The sequence below is a fragment of the Melospiza melodia genome, chromosome 9 (assembly GCF_035770615.1).
Source record: "Melospiza melodia melodia isolate bMelMel2 chromosome 9, bMelMel2.pri, whole genome shotgun sequence".
Classification (NCBI taxonomy): domain Eukaryota; kingdom Metazoa; phylum Chordata; class Aves; order Passeriformes; family Passerellidae; genus Melospiza; species Melospiza melodia.
Genome location: NC_086202.1, coordinates 13,083,020 through 13,099,469, shown reverse-complemented (window position 1 = coordinate 13,099,469; position 16,450 = coordinate 13,083,020). Strand labels below are relative to the sequence as shown.

Sequence of the window (16,450 nt, the reverse complement as noted above, 5' to 3'; positions counted from 1 at the left end):
TGAGCTCCCTGAGGGACGCCTGTTCTCCCTGAGGGACACCTGTGCTCCCTGCAGGGCACCTGTGCTCCCTGCAGGGATACCTGTGCTCCCTGAGGGATACCTGTGCTCCCTGAGGGACACCTGTGCTCCCTGCAGGGTACCTGTGCTCCCTGCAGGGATACCTGTGCTCCATGCAGGGTACCTGTGCTCCCTGCAGGGTACCTGTGCTCCCTGCAGGGTACCTGTGCTCCATGCAGGGTACCTGTGCTCCCTGCAGGGTACCTGTGCTCCCTGCAGGGTACCTGTGCTCCATGCAGGGTACCTGTGCTCCCTGCAGGGATACCTGTGCTCCATGCAGGGTACCTGTGCTCCCTGCAGGGATACCTGTGCTCCCTGAGGGACACCTGTGCTCCATGCAGGGACACCTGTGCTCCATGCAGGGTACCTGTGCTCCCTGAGGGATACCTGTGCTCCCTGCAGGGATACCTGTGCTCCATGCAGGGTACCTGTGCTCCCTGCAGGGATACCTGTGCTCCCTGCAGGGATACCTGTGCTCCCTGCAGGGATACCTGTGCTCCCTGAGGGACACCTGTGCTCCATGCAGGGTACCTGTGCTCCCTGCAGGGCACCTGTGCTCCATGCAGGGTACCTGTGCTCCCTGAGGGATACCTGTGCTCCCTGAGGGATACCTGTGCTCCCTGAGGGATACCTGTGCTCCCTGAGGGATACCTGTGCTCCCTGAGGGATACCTGTGCTCCCTGAGGGATACCTGTGCTCCCTGCAGGGATACCTGTGCTCCATGCAGGGTACCTGTGCTCCCTGCAGGGATACCTGTGCTCCCTGCAGGGATACCTGTGCTCCCTGCAGGGATACCTGTGCTCCCTGAGGGATACCTGTGCTCCCTGCGGGATACCTGTGCTCCCTGCAGGGATACCTGTGCTCCATGCAGGGTACCTGTGCTCCCTGCAGGGATACCTGTGCTCCATGCAGGGTACCTGTGCTCCATGCAGGGTACCTGTGCTCCCTGAGGGATACCTGTGCTTCCTGCAGGGATACCTGTGCTCCCTGCAGGGTACATGTGCTCGCTGCAGGGATACCTGTGCTCCATGCAGGGTACCTGTGCTCCCTGCAGGGCACCTGTGCTCCCTGAGGGATACCTGTGCTCCATGCAGGGATACCTGTGCTCCATGCAGGGATACCTGTGCTCCATGCAGGGTACCTGTGCTCCCTGCAGGGTACCTGTGCTCCCTGAGGGATACCTGTGCTCCCTGCAGGGTACCTGTGCTCCCTGCAGGGTACCTGTGCTCCATGCAGGGTACCTGTGCTCCCTGCAGGGATACCTGTGCTCCCTGCAGGGTACCTGTGCTCCCTGCAGGGTACCTGTGCTCCCTGAGGGATACCTGTGCTCCCTGCAGGGTACCTGTGCTCCCTGCAGGGTACCTGTGCTCCATGCAGGGATACCTGTGCTCCCTGAGGGATACCTGTGCTTCCTGCAGGGATACCTGTGCTCCCTGAGGGATACCTGTGCTCCATGCAGGGATACCTGTGCTCCCTGCAGGGTACCTGAGGTCCCTGCAGGCTGTGCCCTCACATGGGTTATTGCCTGCTCCAGCTCAGCCCCCTCTCTCCGTGGAGTCAGACCCCAGTCCCAAATTCCATGCCCATGAAGAGAGGAAAGCCCAGAGCACAGGGAGCAAACCTAGGACATCAGATGAGCACACAAGAGGAGATCCAACCGCGGCCATCCCCACACACCACTAAGGATAGGTCTTTTCCCCTCCTGACCATACATGAAGGTCAAAGAGTCACCTGTAATGCAAGGAGAGTGTGGGGACCCTCCAGCCCTCCCTGGGCTGGTGCTGCTCCTGAGGAATCTGCACAGGGATCATCACCTCAAAGGGACAGGCAAGATACTCTGTCCCTTCACTGGTTCCAGATTCAACATCCCACTCACAGCCTCACTAATAGTCATGGGGACAGTCACATCAGCAGCTCTTGGGCTTTTCAAGCCAGAGGAAGTGGAGCTTTCAACAGACAGAGCAGAGAAAAAAAAAAAGCAGTCTCAAGTTAAAACCTTTTACAGGCTCCAGCAGGCACCGGTGCTGGCAGAGGCAGAGAGTGTTACCCTGCATCAATCCCAGCATAAAAGCTCTGCTGTCAACACCAGCTAAAGAGTCCACAAAAGCTGCCCCATGCACAGCCCTGCCAGCAGTTCAGCCAGGCTGGAGGACAGAGGCTGCTGCCATGGCTTTATCTGCCTGGAAAGCCCTCCTTAAGATAGGAGGAGGAGGCTGCTTGCCCTGCTGGAAGGAGCTGCAGGTGCCTGGAGCTGGTTCAGCCCCAGAGTGTCATCTGGCTGCACTGGGACAAAGCTCCCCATCTCCCACAGCCTTGCTAGAGAGGGGACTGTCTGCTGTCTGATATAACACAAGCAAAGCTTGTGTCAGGGGAACCGCTTCTCCTTGAGACCACTCCCCAAACCAAAGCACAGGCAGTCATAGATGCCCATTTTCACAGGGAAACAGTATCTCACATCTCTTCCACCGGCTGTGCTGTTCTCTGCAGGAGTGGGTACTGGGGTTGGCAGGATTATTTCCAAAGAGAAAGGGCACAGCTAGCATGCAAGACCAAGGAGAGGAGCCAAAAAAGCCACAAGGGAGAAGTGCCAGCATTCAAGTGTCCAGGTAGGCCTACACCAAGGACAGGGAGAAAGCAGCACCTGGATCCTGCTAAGTGGTGGATATGGCATGGTGCAATATCCTTCAGCCCTCACCTCCACACAGAGGTGCCTCCAGACATAGCTGGACCTGTCGAGCCACCTCAGCTGAGCCACCTCCCTGACAAGCTGTCACTTTTCACCAGCCCTTGAACAAATCCATGTCTGGAGGGGCCACCCATGCAGCTCAGCAGACAGCACACAGGCTTGCTGCAGCACCAGGCACCAGCTGTTCCCCGTGCCTTGCACCATCTCACCTTGCACAGCCTCTCTGCCTCCAGGAGGCTCAGCTTTCCCTCTGCCTCCTCCTAAAGGCAGCCCAGGGCTGGTAAGGGCGGAGCAGAAAAGGGCTGCCCAGGTGCAGCTGACTTAGGAAGGGATGAGGGTGAGAAAGTTTTGCAGAGAGGGGTTGAACCCAAGGCTTTAACCTGACCTTGCAGGCAAGCTGTGATGCCAGGGCAGAGCTCTTCCCTGGATGGCCAGGCAGATGTACAGGGTGCAGCATTACCCCTGTCCTGCAATAATCCCCATTTCCCTCACTCTGGCTCACATCCCCATGCCCTGCCCAGGATTCCTGCAGTGCCAGGCTGAGGGGCACTCAGCAAAGCAAACCCAGCTCTGTGTCCCTGCAGCCAGCTTGCCCAGCCTCCCCCCACAGCCAGCACCCCGCCACTTGCTGTGACTGATACAGGGAACCTGGTGCTTTTATTAAACTCTTTGCTTCCTGTTTTAAGCTTAATAATAAATTGCATGTCACATTATGGCTGTGTTTATTAAAACCCATTGGCGTGGGCTCTGCTCTGCAACAGCATTTGAATTATTGAAAGCAACCCCCCATGGAGACCTATTTGCTGCAGGAGGATTTATTTCCATTTTGTTTATCAGGCAGTATAAGTGCTGGGTGGAGGCAGGGAAGCCGCCTTGCTGCTTTATTTTCTCTCTGAGCCACTACAGCAGGGGGAAGAGGTGCCGTGCAAAAGACGGGGGGAAAATGCCGCTCCCAACAGAGGTGGGACAGGCTGGGGACAGAAGCCCTGGGGGTAGCTGGTCACTCTGCTGTGAAGGTCGCTTTGGCTCTGGTTGAGTTTTCCATGCACAGTTGCTTTGTGCCTCAGTTTACCTGTTTGCAGAGCGAGGTTACAGCACTGCTTCCATCCAGGCATGACCAGTGATCGGCTCAGGCTCAATGAGCCTCTGCCAAAGTCACTGATGTCCCATGGGAGGTGCCCATGGCGTGGGGGGTTGTCAGGGTGGCCACGAGGGGTGTTCACCCTTTTGCAGCCCTAGCTCAGCGCAGACACCCAAGGACTGCAGCCGGACATCTCCAGCTCTGCCTGCAGCAGCCACCCAAAGCCGGTGACAAGAGGATGCTCTGGCTCTGGGACCATCCCGAGGGACAGCTCATACTCGTGTCCCTTGTATCACCCCTCTCCAGCAGGGCAGAGGCTCTACCAGGGGCAGGCACGGGTGGATCCGAGTGTGGCGTGCTCCGGGGGCGCCCAGCCCGGCCCGGCCCGGCCCGGGTGGCTGTGCCGGGAGGTGGCAGCACCGTTTAGCGGATAATCGCCGCCCTGGGCCGGCACGGACCGGCGGGAGGCGCGGGTGCGCCGCAGGAAGCACGGCCGGCAGGTTGGGATAGGCGATTCTGTCCCTCTGCTCTGCTTTGTGGCACCCTACCTGAGTGCCGTGTCCAGCTCGGGGGCTCCAGCATTAGAAGGATGTGGATATGTTGGAGCGAGTCCTGAGGAGGGCTGTGAAGATGCCCAGAGAGCTGGAGACAGGCTGAGAGAAGAGTAGGCTGGAGAAGAGAAGGCTCCAGGAGCACCTTAAAGCACGTACCAGAACCTAAAGGGTCTAAAGAGACCTGGAGAAGGACTTTGGACAAGGGCATGTAGTGATAGAAAAAGGGTGAATAGCTTTAAACTGAAAGAGACTAAGTTTAGGTCAGATATTAGAAAGAAATTCTTTTTGTGAGGATGGTGAGGAACCGGCATAGGGTGCCCAGAGAAGTTGTGGGCTCCCCAGCCCCAGAAGTGTTCAAGACCAGGCTGCGTGGGGCCCTGAGCAACCTGGCCTAGTGGAAGGTGTCCCTGCCCATGGCAGAGGCATTGAAACTAAATTACCTCTGAGGTCCCTTCCAATCCAAACTATTCCATGATTCCATGTGCCTCCTGCCCAGGCCCAGACAGGGAAGCACAGGGGCAGCATGTCTTTGTTACAGGGGTGTACTTACTTGCCAGACTTGGTGGGTTTTCCCTGCAGACCATGAAACCCTGTGATTGGCAGCTGCTCAGAGGGTGCATCTCCTGGGTCTTTCAGGTCCTGGCAGGACAAGCCACCTCTTCTTTGTACCCAGCTCTCAGTGACCTCTGGTGCCCTGGGAAGTACCCACACCCTGCTCCTCCCGGGTGGCCAGGAGGTGTGGGTGCTGTGCCTGGGCCAGTGGCCATGTCAACACTCCCCAGTCCAGATCTCCTGGTCCCTGACATCAGCCTGGCCTCTGGGCTCCCCTGAGCAGGTGCTCTGAGTGCTGGGCTGGCGGGAGCTGCTCAGCTCCCCCTGTCCCCAGAAAGCAACTGCACCAAATTTCAGCCAGGAAAGGAGTTTGGTGCTGCATGCATTGGGGCACAGCCTCTGAACCCACCGGGACACCAGGTTTGGTCAGGTCCCCAGGACCCTCTGCATGCCTGGAGCTGAGAACAGGACCTGCAGAGCCTGGGGTGCCCCTCCTTGGGGCTGCAGGAAACATGTGAGCAGGCAGCAGCAGAGGTGACCAAATGTTGTGAGAGCCAACAAATAACCTCAATTAAGTTCTGTGGCAGTGACCGATTCCAGCTGTGCAGCAATATTGTCTTCTTTAATTTTTAAGTGACTGGAAATGGCAAGGCTGGGAGCTGGGATGAGGAGACACCAGCCCTCTCTGTGCCCCTGGAGCCCTTTGCTGCCCTTCACCTTGGAGTGGAGCTCAGCTACTGGCTGAGCTCCATCCTGCCAGTCAGACAGCAGGATCTGAGGAGTCTGGGACCCACAGCCCTTGGTTTGGTTAATTTTGGCCAAGAGCTTTTGCTCAAATTCCCCCTCTTTCGGTCACCACATCCCCACTGCTTTTCCTGCCAGGCAGGAGCCACCAGCATTCCCTGCCAGCTCGCTACAGGGTGTGAAGGCACTGGGTGTGAGGCAGAGGGGGGCAAGGGCTGCCCCAAATGCAGATGCCCAGGCAGGGCATTGTCCTGCAGAGCACACGGAGAGCCAGGGATGGAGCTGTGACACATCCGACTCTCTCCAGCCAGACCAAAGCTGCACCCACAGCAGCACGACCTGGGTGTGTGCCAGCACAGGCAGGGCAGGCCTGGCCCTGAGGAGGGTTGGCATGGCAGCCCTGGCTGGGGGCCAGCCCCGGGCACCGGCAGGGAGCCCAGCAAGCAGCTCCTGACTGCCCAGGCTCCAGGAGGCTCTCGGATTTCCCCGTGGCAGCCTCAGCCTGAGTGTGGCCCAGTTCCACCAGCTCATTTGTGTGCAAAACAGGAAGGGGATCAGGATGGATTAAAAAGGCCCAGCTTCTCTGAAAGAATGTTTTACACCCAAAAAAAGCAAAATAAAAGCCAATGGCACACTTCTGTCCCCGATCCCTCCTGAACACTCTCCAACTCTGATTGAGCAGCTCAGGAGGATTCTGTTGTGCTCTTAGATGGAAGGAGAAGCTGAGGCATCAATGGCTTTTGCATTTCTCTGCCTGAGAAGGGGTTTTCTGCCAGAAAGGGTAGGCACCCCAGCAGGCAGGGCAGCAGTGCCCCGTCAAGCTGTGGTGCAGGGGGCCAGAACTGGCCCAGCCTCACCGTCTGCAGGAATTTTGCTCTGCTGCCAGTTCCAGACAAATCCCTTTTATTTGCTTGTTCAGGTTTCAGTGCCGTAATTGTGTCATCTGAGCCAGCTCTCAAGAGAAGAAGGAAGAAAAGAAAAGAAAAAACATGTGAAGGAGAGTAGCACGGGATCCGAGCCACCATCCTTATTGCATCCTGCCTGCTCCTGCCCGGGGTCTCCCAATTCCTCTCTCACAGGGCCTGGCTCTCTGCCGCAGATCTGCACCTCCCCAGAGCTGGGACTGAGTAACTGGGCGGGGTTTGGTCCTTATGGAGCTTTTGAGCACCAGAAGTCCTGTAAATGCTGCTGCTTTGGGGGATAAAGCACCCCTTGAATGGAGCTCAGCCCCAGAATGCTCAGAGGAAGGGTCCTGACAGCCCTCTCTGGGCAGTGAGCAGCACAGTGCAGTTCTGAGCTTCCTTCCTGTGCCCCCAAATGAAAGTTTGCTCCAAATCACCAGCTCTGGGAGGTAGGTGTTTTGGGTTTTTTTTTAATATAATGTTTCCAGTAGAAACTGGAGCACCCCTTTACTTCATCAACTAGTCACAGAGCTGCTCCACACTTGACAGAGCTGTGGTCACCTGGGTGGAGACCCCAGTGTCACAGAACTCAGGACCCCAAGATGAAAATGGGCAGCAGTGGGATGGGATCCAAACACATGGGAGTGCAGTGGTTGGAGCTGATGCATCACCACTGCACAGGAGATTGTCTGCTGGGCACCCCCATCCCCAGGTGGGGTGGGAAGGGCAGGACCCACAGCAGGACCAGCTGTGAGCACTGGGATGTGCAGGAGGGCTCCTCAACTCAAGCACCCCACAATGGACAAGGCAGCATCCATTGCACCCTTCCTCACCCCCATAATCATCTTTGTGGATGCAGACAGTCAGCCAGCCTTGGCTTTGACCTACACGTATATTTTAAATAACATCAACTGAAATGACAAAGGAAAGCATGAGGTCAGTCAAAGGCATGGAAGGGAAAAATTAAGTCAGTCAAAAAAAGGCCAAAGTGTTTCTGACCACAAGGGTGGTTCAGCTGGAGAAAAGACAGCTCTGAAAGCCACAAGTGCCTGGTTTCCTCAAATCACTACTTTTCTGGTTAAAAACAAAACAGAAGAGAAGGGTGTTTTGGCAGCAGGTTCCTCAGGTTCTGGGAGAAGCTGGGATGTCTCTGTGCTTGGGGGATACAGAGCAGATGGAGGGGGGCAGGGGACTGTGACATGCTGGTTATCACAGTCAGGTCCCAGCTCTCTGCTCCAGCTTCCCCAAAAATTATTCACACAGGACACAATGCTCCTGCCCTGGCCTCACTCTCCCAGAGGAGGCTGTCTCCATCTCCAGCACCAAGTCCTCATCACACACAGCACAGCTGTCCCCACAGTGTCCTACCTGCCATTGTGTCTCCACTCAGTGCCAGAGGACAAATCCACCCTGAGGTGTCCCTGGTCCCAGCCCTTGCCAAGCAGCCAGTATCCCACCCCCCAGCACCCCAAAAGGTCGTGTCACCCTGTCCCCCACCCCAAAAACCAGGCTGTTGTGCCAGGATTGTTCAGAAAAGGAGTTTTGGGCCGGAGGATGTTTGCTCCAGAGATGTCCCCAAGCCCAGGGAAGGGTCGCTGTGGGCAAGGTGGTCTCTGCAGCTGAACATGCCATCCCTGGGCTAGTAGTAGTCCTCCTCACTCTCCCTGTAGTCCTCAGGTGTCGTGTGGGGCTTCAGCAGGGAGAAGTCTGTCAGGTTGAGTTGGTCTGGAATGGCAGCATGGGGACAGTGTGACATTGCCACCCTGCTGTGCCTGTCCCCTTCCCCAGCAGGACCAAAGCCAAACCATGCAAGGCAGCTCTCTGAGGCACCCCCAGCACAGCCCCACGCTCCAGCAGCTCCTGCCACACGGGTGCACCGTGCCCAGACAGCCCTTCCCACGCCCCCAGGAGATCGGGGGACGAGGACGTGCTGCTCACCCGGAGTGAAGACAGTCAGGCTGGCCAGCGCCACCACCTCCCCGAGCCTGTTCCTGGCGAAGCAGCGGTACGTGCCCTCGTCCGTCACCCGCACGCCCTGGATCTGGAGCCAGCCCGTCACCTCGTATTTCTGGGGGCCGCCTCTGAACTGCGAGAAGGGAGGGTTTCTGTCAGCACTGGTGGCAGAGCAAGGGGGAGTCTGTGCCACAGAGCCCCGGGTCCCCTTCCCGCCGGCACTGAGGTCCCAGGATTGCTCCGGCAGCAGCCATGCTATTTTCTGTTTATCCCCAGGAATAAATAAGCTTGTCCTGACCCAGCTGGACTGCAGCTGTGTTTGCAAGCTGCTATTACGGTCTGGCGGCCAGGGGTGGAGGACAGTAGAGCTTCCTCCAACCAGGCAGGGTAGTCCTGCTTGGGGTGAGGATCCTCAGCCAGACCCTGCAACAAGCTGTGGGGAGGCTTGAAGGGCAGAAAGATGGAAGGGGGCCATGGTGCAGGTTCCACCTGCTCCTCTGGCTCCCTCAGTCCATCCCACCACAGTTCCTTCCTCATTGGTGCCTGGCTGAGGTGCATGGCCCCTTTGGCTCTGCCCACACCCTCTAATAGCTAGGTACACTCAGCTGGGTGCTATATTTGGGGCTGGCCACAGGCAGGATGCTGCCCCCTGGGCCTGCCAGCTCTGGAGAGAAACCCTGCTGATGGGAAAAAAGGGCAGGAACTGCCTGAGTGTGCTGGTAGGACCAGAGGACAACCCAGGCTGTAAGGCACTAGGGAAGTCCTCTTTTCTCTTTGCCTCTCTCTTTCCAGCCCTGCCAGCAAGACTGCAAGTGAAGCACACACAACAAACTAAAGGCAGGCAAGTGGCAAACTCCCTGCTGCAGGACTCTATGAATAAGTTCAAAAATTACTAGAGGAAATCACAGGAGAGAGCTATGCTGATGGCTCCTACCACTGAAACACCAGCCCTGGCTCAGTCAGTCCTCGTGTTACTGAGCCTCCAGTGACCCCTTCCCATCCCCAGACAGCCAGACTTGGCCATTCCCAGAGTATGGCCACTCTCAGGTCTGGTTGTCCATGAGCTCTGAGAAGCACTGGATCACTCTGGGGTTGTCTTCAATGCCCTGGGCACACCCCTCACCTGGACAGAGATGTGGGGGTCATCTCCAGGCAGCAGCATCTCCGTTCCATCCTTCCTCCACTCAATGGATGCCATGGGGTAGGCGAAGACCTCGCAGCCAAAGATGACATCCTGCCCGGTGATGTTCCATGTGTCATAGGGAGGAGAGGTGATCTGAGGCTCTGGGAGGGGGGAGAGGAGAGGAGGGTGGGCTCAGAAGAGGTCCCAGCCTTGGCATGTCCCACAGACTCTCTTGAGCTGCTCTCTGGAGCCTTTGGTTCACACAGAGATCCTGGGACCCTTCCCATGTCTGTCTCCTCTCCCTCCCATGGCAGACCCCCACATTTCCCAAGGACATGGTCCCTCCTCACAGCTGGGACTGGGAGCTCCCTCCCCGAGCCCCCCAGTCCATGGAGGGTTGCCATCCCTGCTGGCCTCAGTTTTCCTGCCTGTGCAGTGGTGCTCAAGCAACACACGCAGCAGGAAGAGTTGCAATGAGTTCTGTAACATTGCAATGACAGCAATGTTACAAACAAAGCTCTCCTGAGCCATTGGAGCACGCTCTCCTGTGGGGGAAAGGCCAAGGGGTGCTCATCCAGCCTGAGCTGGTGAGTATGGATGAGGTAGTTGAGCTTCCAGCCAAGTGAGGCCTCTGCTCTGACACAGGGCTGGTGCCAGCAATGAAGGGAGGCAGCAGGTCCCCATGTCCTGGATGGAGCCAACAGCTCCATGTTCCACATCCCTTCCCCAGAGGGACAGAGTGAGGATTGTCCTGCTCACACACTGCTCCATGACCTGGCCCATAGCATGAGCCAGAGCTCAAGGGAAGGTTTCCACCTCCAAATATACCTGGGAAAATAGATGATGATCTACAGAAGATAAGGTCAGCCTTGGCACCCCTCAGGCTGCAGTGACATCACTGGGTGACCTGTGCTGGGCTGGGCAGGATGGGGCATGGCCTTCCTGCTAGAATGTCCCCTCTCAACCCCCTCCTGAGTTTTGACTGGGAGGTGGAAATCACACAGCCAAGCCAAACCAACCCTGGTTTCTATTTGCAGGAGGCAGGCACATTTCTCGGGAGCAACAGGCCAGTGTGGACCCAGCCCTGCCGCCAAGAATTCGCTAACAATTCCCTGGAACTTCCCCCTCTGCTCCAGCAGGATTTGTTGCTTCCATAAACTCCACTCCCTCTTGGCAAAGCTGCTCCCAGATTTCTCCAAGCACTGGATCTGCAAGGGGCTCCCCCAGAGCAGCAGGATGGGGGCACTGGTGGGAACCTGGCACTGCAGGGAGCAGCCCCCAGCGCAGTCCTGTCCCTGGTTTTGCTGCCAGGTGAAACAGTTAAGCCAGACCCCCTTGCTTGGCTCTTCCCACAGCTCCAGGGCCACTACCTGACTCGCAGGGACCTTCATGGGCCACGGTGAGGTTGGCATCGGGGTGGGCACGGGCAGCCTCCAGGAACCGGCAGATCTGGGCGTAGGTTTTGCCGTCAGAGCCGCAGAGGGCCAGGTGGGACAGGCAGGCGCACTGGGGCTCGGGCACCTCCCCGTGCCGCAGGTCCCCAGCATCCAGCCGGCACTCCAGGTGCTCCCCACACTTGCCGTAGAAGTGGTTGGTGTTGTCCAGGTCACAGATCTGTCCCTCCAGGTTGGCACATTCCCAGCAGCAGTCGCAGGCGTCCCGCACCGTGCCCGCCAGGCACCCGCGCGGCGTCGGGCACTCCTCTGGCTGGCACTCGGCGCAGCCCTCCCCTTCCTCCAGCAGCCGCTGCCAGCCCCGCTGCAGGTAGTCAGAGGTGCTGGGAAAAGCCTGGCCCAGCTGGAGCAAAGCCCAGGGCAGGGAGAGCAAGGAGAGCACGAAGCAAGAGATGCTGAGGGGCTTGGCTTCGGACATCCTCACGGCAGCTCCTCTATCCCAGCCCCACTGTCACTTGGATGGGGATTTCTGGCACTGCTCTGGTCTCCCTGTCTAGATCTGAGGAGCCATCCTGGCCTGTGAAGAGGGAGAAAGTGTGTTACTGGTGCAGGAAGTGTCTCCCACTCTGCCTCCTGGCTGGCTTGCTCTGAGCAGCAGCACTGCATGATGTGCAGGGCAGGGTTGGTCCCAGCCCCTCTCACCCCCAGCCCTGCAGTCACGGCCTGTGCACCCTGCAGCTCCCCAGCCAGCTCCTGCCATGACACTGAGCATCTTCTGGAGAGATAGTGCTGATGACCCCAGCCCAGGAGGTTTCATCTTGATCCCTTGGCAGCCCAGCACACAAAGTCCAGCCTCCTCTGACCCCAGCATAGCCTGGGAAGCCACAGGGTGGCAGGGCACTGGACAGGCTGTTCTACAACATTGTGGTTCAGCTCCTTCATATGCTGCTCCTGGTCTCCTGTCAGAAAGTTGCTCTCAAGCCCTTTTCCTTTCCCCACTGCTTTGCAAGAGTCACGAACAGTTTTTTCCTCCCTCACCATCCATACGAGCACAATGGAGTGGCTGATCCTGCAGACAAGGTGCTCTTTCTGTGCTGGGGGCAGCCAAGCCAGGAGGATGCTCCCACTCATGCCTGGCTTTTGTTCTACTTCTCTCCCTCTGCTGTAACCCCTCTTTTTAGGCACCACCTATTTGAGCAGTGGAAAAAATGTCCACTGCCCAGAAGGTTTTGTGACCCCTCAGTTACCACACAGGCAACTGAAGCTGAGCATGGAGGAGCTCAGTGCACAGGTGAGCAACCACTGGGCTGACAGCAGACCCAGTGTGGTCAGTGTGTACCAGCACGGCAGGGACCCTGCCCTCAAACCCCGAGCCTGCATTACATACTCAGGGGAGGAAGAAGCTGATCTACTCCGGGCTTCCCATCTCTCCCTGGGGGGGAAAACGTGGCATCTCAGAGCCTGTCCCCAGAGAGGGTGACAGTGAACCAAATCCCTTTGCCAACATCCCTCCCTGCCCCTGTTACACCCTGGCTGCCTTCCCTGAGATGGGTGAAATTGTGGTCCTCCGCCCCGGAGCGACTCGGCATGAGCAAGCGGGGCTGGGGCAGGGACCTGGGGAGACAGACAGGCTGTCCCCTCCCCTCCCGCTGGGAACAGCAGCGAAGGGCAAGCTGCAGCCCCCCAGTTACACGGCCACTCTCGGGGCTAACACAGCCCAGAGATGGGGTGGGGATGGCCCGGATATTGGGTTACACATTTGCATCCCCCGGATAAAAAACCGTGAAGATTTGACCCCTTTACCAGAGACCAGCAGGCGCCCCAGGGGTGGAAAGGGGCAGAGGGTCCCAGTGCCGGAGCCCTCCCGCCGCTCACCCCACCGCAGTCCGTACGGAGTAGGGCTCCATGCCCCGATGGATGTGGGGGGCCGGAGAAAGGGTACGGGGGAACTGCAAAGTTGGTCTCTGGCTCCGCAAGCCTGGGGTGCAGGCGCTGGGGGTGCTGGAAGAGCGCTGGGAAAGGGCACGACGTCCCTTGGGGTCCCCCCGGAGCCCCCCGCCGTCAGCCGCCACTTACCGGAGGCGCCGGTGCCGGGGGTGCGCGGCGGCCGTGGCTGCGGGGCTGCCGGCCCCCGGGGCTGCTGGCCCCCGGCCGCTCCTGCACCGCCGTGATGTCAGCGAAACGTGAATCCCCCCGCCCCTCTCCGGCGGCCCGGCCCTGGACCGGGACACGGGCTGGCTGCCTGGCACCCCTTCCCTGCCGCGGGCCCGCCACGCACCCAGCCTGGCCCCGGGAATCTGCCGCTCCGCTCCCCGGCACCGGCACCTCCCCGCTGGAATCACCCCGTGGTGTGCGGCACCTGGGCTGATGCTCCGCCCCGGAGTGGGGCAGGAAGGGACTGGGGTCCCCTCCTTTGCAGTCCAACTTGGCAGCAGTCCGTGGGGACAAGTGAATGGGAGAGGAGGGCATGGCTAAGGAAGCGGCCAGAAGCATCTCTTAGGCTGTAATTTGGTGAGGAAATACAGACTGAAAAGTTGAGCAGCTGCTGTAAGCAAATGGGGGGATAACTCCTGGGAATGTCTGCACTCGCCTCACACCAGGAGCCGAGTGTGAAGGGGGCATTGGGATGTGAACCACGGTGCCCCCTTGGCTGGAGTGGAGCCATTGGGAGCAATGGTGGGGCTGCTCCCTGCTACAGCAGTGCAAAACCTATGTGCCCAGGGCTGGGGAACCACACCTTCCCAGCAAGCTGCCTCGCTGCTCTCTGCCTCAGTTTCCCTCTGGAATTGGCACTGAGGAGTGGGGGAGCCAGCCTGCCTTTGCAGCACAAACATACACAGTGCCTTTGCATCTTGCTCTGGATGCCATGCTGGGAGGGGTCACACAGCCCGCTCCTCTCCAGGCAAGGAATTTGTGGGATTTAGTTCCCCCATGAAGCTCAAGCAAAGCAGGACCCCTCTAAGGATCTGGTTTCCTTCACCATGCTGCAAAAATCTGCTTTTGCTTTCCAACACCCTCCTGCTAATTTGTTCTGGGTTCCAGGTTTTTGCTCGGTGACATTGTGAGTCCAGCCATGTCTAACGAACGGAAAATGCAGCAAACTTCAGCCCCCTTAAATCTGCCTCTGCTGGCCAAGCTCCCCTCCCCAGCCCCCTGCTGCAGAGTGGGGTTTCCTGCCAGCTCTGCCTTCAGCCTCACGTCCCACTCCCCCTCTGTGGCCCCCAGCCCCTTGGCTCAGGGCTGCCTCCTCCCCTGGCTCCCCTTGTCCAACCTATTGAGTTCAGTCCCCACATGCCACAAGTTTTCAGGTCCAGCATCCATGAATTGCTGAGCAGCTGGGGCTGCAGCTGTTTTGGGAGCAGGGAAAAAGTCAGGAAGGGCTGAGGTTTTCCTACATGCTGGGTCAGAGCCTGAGCAGAGGGGAGACAGACTGTAGTGCTGAGCCTCCTGGGCTATCCCTGCCACACCACCCTCTCTGCTTTGGGATGAAGGACTGCCTGCATGTTCAGGCATTCCTGCACACCCTCACTTGTCCCTGATCCACACAGGGGGCAAGGCAGTGAAGCAAGCCTGGCCCTGTATGCCATCTCCTGCTCTCAAAGCTCCTTGGCCAGCACAGAAACAGAGCCAGCACTTAAATCCCAGGCACTGCTGAAAACAGTCCATCAATGTTTTGGGTTATTTCTGTGTCTTTCCTTTGGCAAGGGGGAACAGGCCCCATTGCTGCTGTCCTTTCCCACATGTGGTTCCTCCTCTCATGTGCCATGGCCCAAACACTTGGTGTGACTTATCTCCATGGGATTATCATGGCCTCTGGGTGGCTGAATTCACCTGAGCATCACGGCAGCATCAGCCACTAACTGGGGAGAACCCGTGGCCAAAGGGGAAATCCAAACACAGGTCTGAGCAGGAGCAGCTCCGGTTGTGGAGGAATACAACCCAGCCTCAGAAAGTCAAGGGCAGCTTAGCTCAGCTCAACAAGATGGAGCTCAAACGTGGCAGTTAATTAAACCTCCCGCTTAATGAGACTATTGAATGTGTTAATAGACAGTAGCAGCTATGAATGAGAGGTGGAAGATCTAACCTGTGCTTAACAAGGACTTCTGCTCAATCACACCTGAAGTCAATCAACACAGCCATGGCTGCACATGGGGTTTGTGGCTTAGGTTGCTTGACAGCTTTGTGGGGAAAAGGGTGATCGCAGCCCTGCATGGCCTGGCACTTGGGTAAATTGCATTCCTGGCTCCCTACCAGTGCTGGCTGGTTATCTCCTCACTTTTCATGAGCCCAGTGAAGCTCCTGGAACTGGGCTTTGAAAGCTGAGCCTAAAGCACCGAAGTCTCCTCCTCCCTTCCTGGTGGGCTGCTCCCCATCACTGTTTCCTCATGTTGTGATGGTCCCATAGAAGCCAGGAGTCCATGGGTGCTCCTGGCAGGCCCCCATCCTTGTCATCCCTCCAGAGCTCTGCCATCAGAATGAAACATATCTCATCCAGTCAGGGGTACCCCACTGCTCCTGGCCCCACTGACCCCCCTGCAGCTTTGGGCTGATCCCCCAGACACCCCACAGCAATCTGGGGTTTATGGCAGACAAAGCCAAGAGAAGAATCCACTCTGGAAAAAAAAAGCCCCAGGCCAAGTGACTCAACGTAGGTCACGTCAGGCAGGGCTGGCGAGCAGCACTGGGGCTGGGCTGGCGGGGCTGGGAATGTGGGTTATGTCACAGCAGAAGCACATGTCACCAGAGATCCTGGGACAATGCTGCCAGCACACTGCCTGGGCCATGGGGGTCTCCTTCTAGTAGTAAACCAAATCTCTCTCGTTTCTCATCAAATACACTCTCTGCTTGCTGCTGTCTGACAGCCTGGAACAGCCCGGTTCTGGCCAGCCCAAGGCTGTGGTTCTCGAGGGGCCCAGCCACATTCCAGGGTTCCACTGTGGGGACAAGGCAGGGGAACAGGCAGGTCACCCCGCCTGCGTGCCAGGCCGGACCTGCTCTAGGAAGCAGCCAGGCTCAGGTTTCTCCAGGCTTTTCCAGACCAAATTCCTCCGAAGAACCAGCCCGTCAGCAAATTCTTGGGGAAGCGGTTGCAGCTGTGCGCAGGGTCACCCGGCCCCGAGGCGCGTCCCGAACGGTGAGGGACGCCCCGGTGTCCGGACTGCCCGGGGTCCCCGGCACGAGCCGCGGCTCAGCTCCATCCCGGCAGGAATCCTGAGGTTTTCCCACCAGCCCCATCCCAGCGCAAGTCCAATAACCCGTGGGCAGGAACCGAAAAGACGGCGGGGGCCGCATTCCCGGGATGTCCCCGCACTGGCACGACCGTGCCAATTTTGACACCGCGGTGCCGGGTGAGCACGGGTTCCGGGGCCCGAGACCCGCCCGGCTCCTCCCGCAGCCCGCGGCA

General features: G+C 58.3%; 1 protein-coding gene across 1 annotated transcript; it reads right to left on the bottom strand.

Annotated features, from left to right (window-relative positions):
- Positions 1 to 6,560: 6,560 nt before the first annotated feature.
- Positions 6,561 to 13,189, bottom strand: KAZALD1 (Kazal type serine peptidase inhibitor domain 1). The gene is made up of 5 exons (XM_063163332.1): positions 13,123 to 13,189; positions 11,023 to 11,623; positions 9,653 to 9,813; positions 8,515 to 8,662; positions 6,561 to 8,301 (listed from the first exon to the last, which is right to left on the bottom strand). Exons 2-5 carry the CDS (start codon positions 11,522 to 11,524, stop codon positions 8,216 to 8,218), a joined length of 897 nt encoding a protein of 298 aa, XP_063019402.1. The 5' UTR covers positions 11,525 to 11,623; positions 13,123 to 13,189; the 3' UTR covers positions 6,561 to 8,215.
- Between the last annotated feature and the right edge of the window lie 3,261 nt (positions 13,190 to 16,450).

What these genes read in the sequence shown, in the direction of transcription:
- KAZALD1 (XM_063163332.1), bottom strand. Translation starts at nt 11,524, where the DNA reads ATGTCCGAAGCCAAGCCCCTCAGCATCTCTTGCTTCGTGCTCTCCTTG. An exon ending in TGAAGGTCCCTGCGAGTCAG is followed by an intron (nt 9,814 to 11,022) that starts GTAGTGGCCCTG and finishes CCCCCCTCCCAG; the next exon opens with AGCCTCAGATCACCTCTCCT. An exon ending in ACCCCCACATCTCTGTCCAG is followed by an intron (nt 8,663 to 9,652) that starts GTGAGGGGTGTG and finishes CCCTTCTCGCAG; the next exon opens with TTCAGAGGCGGCCCCCAGAA.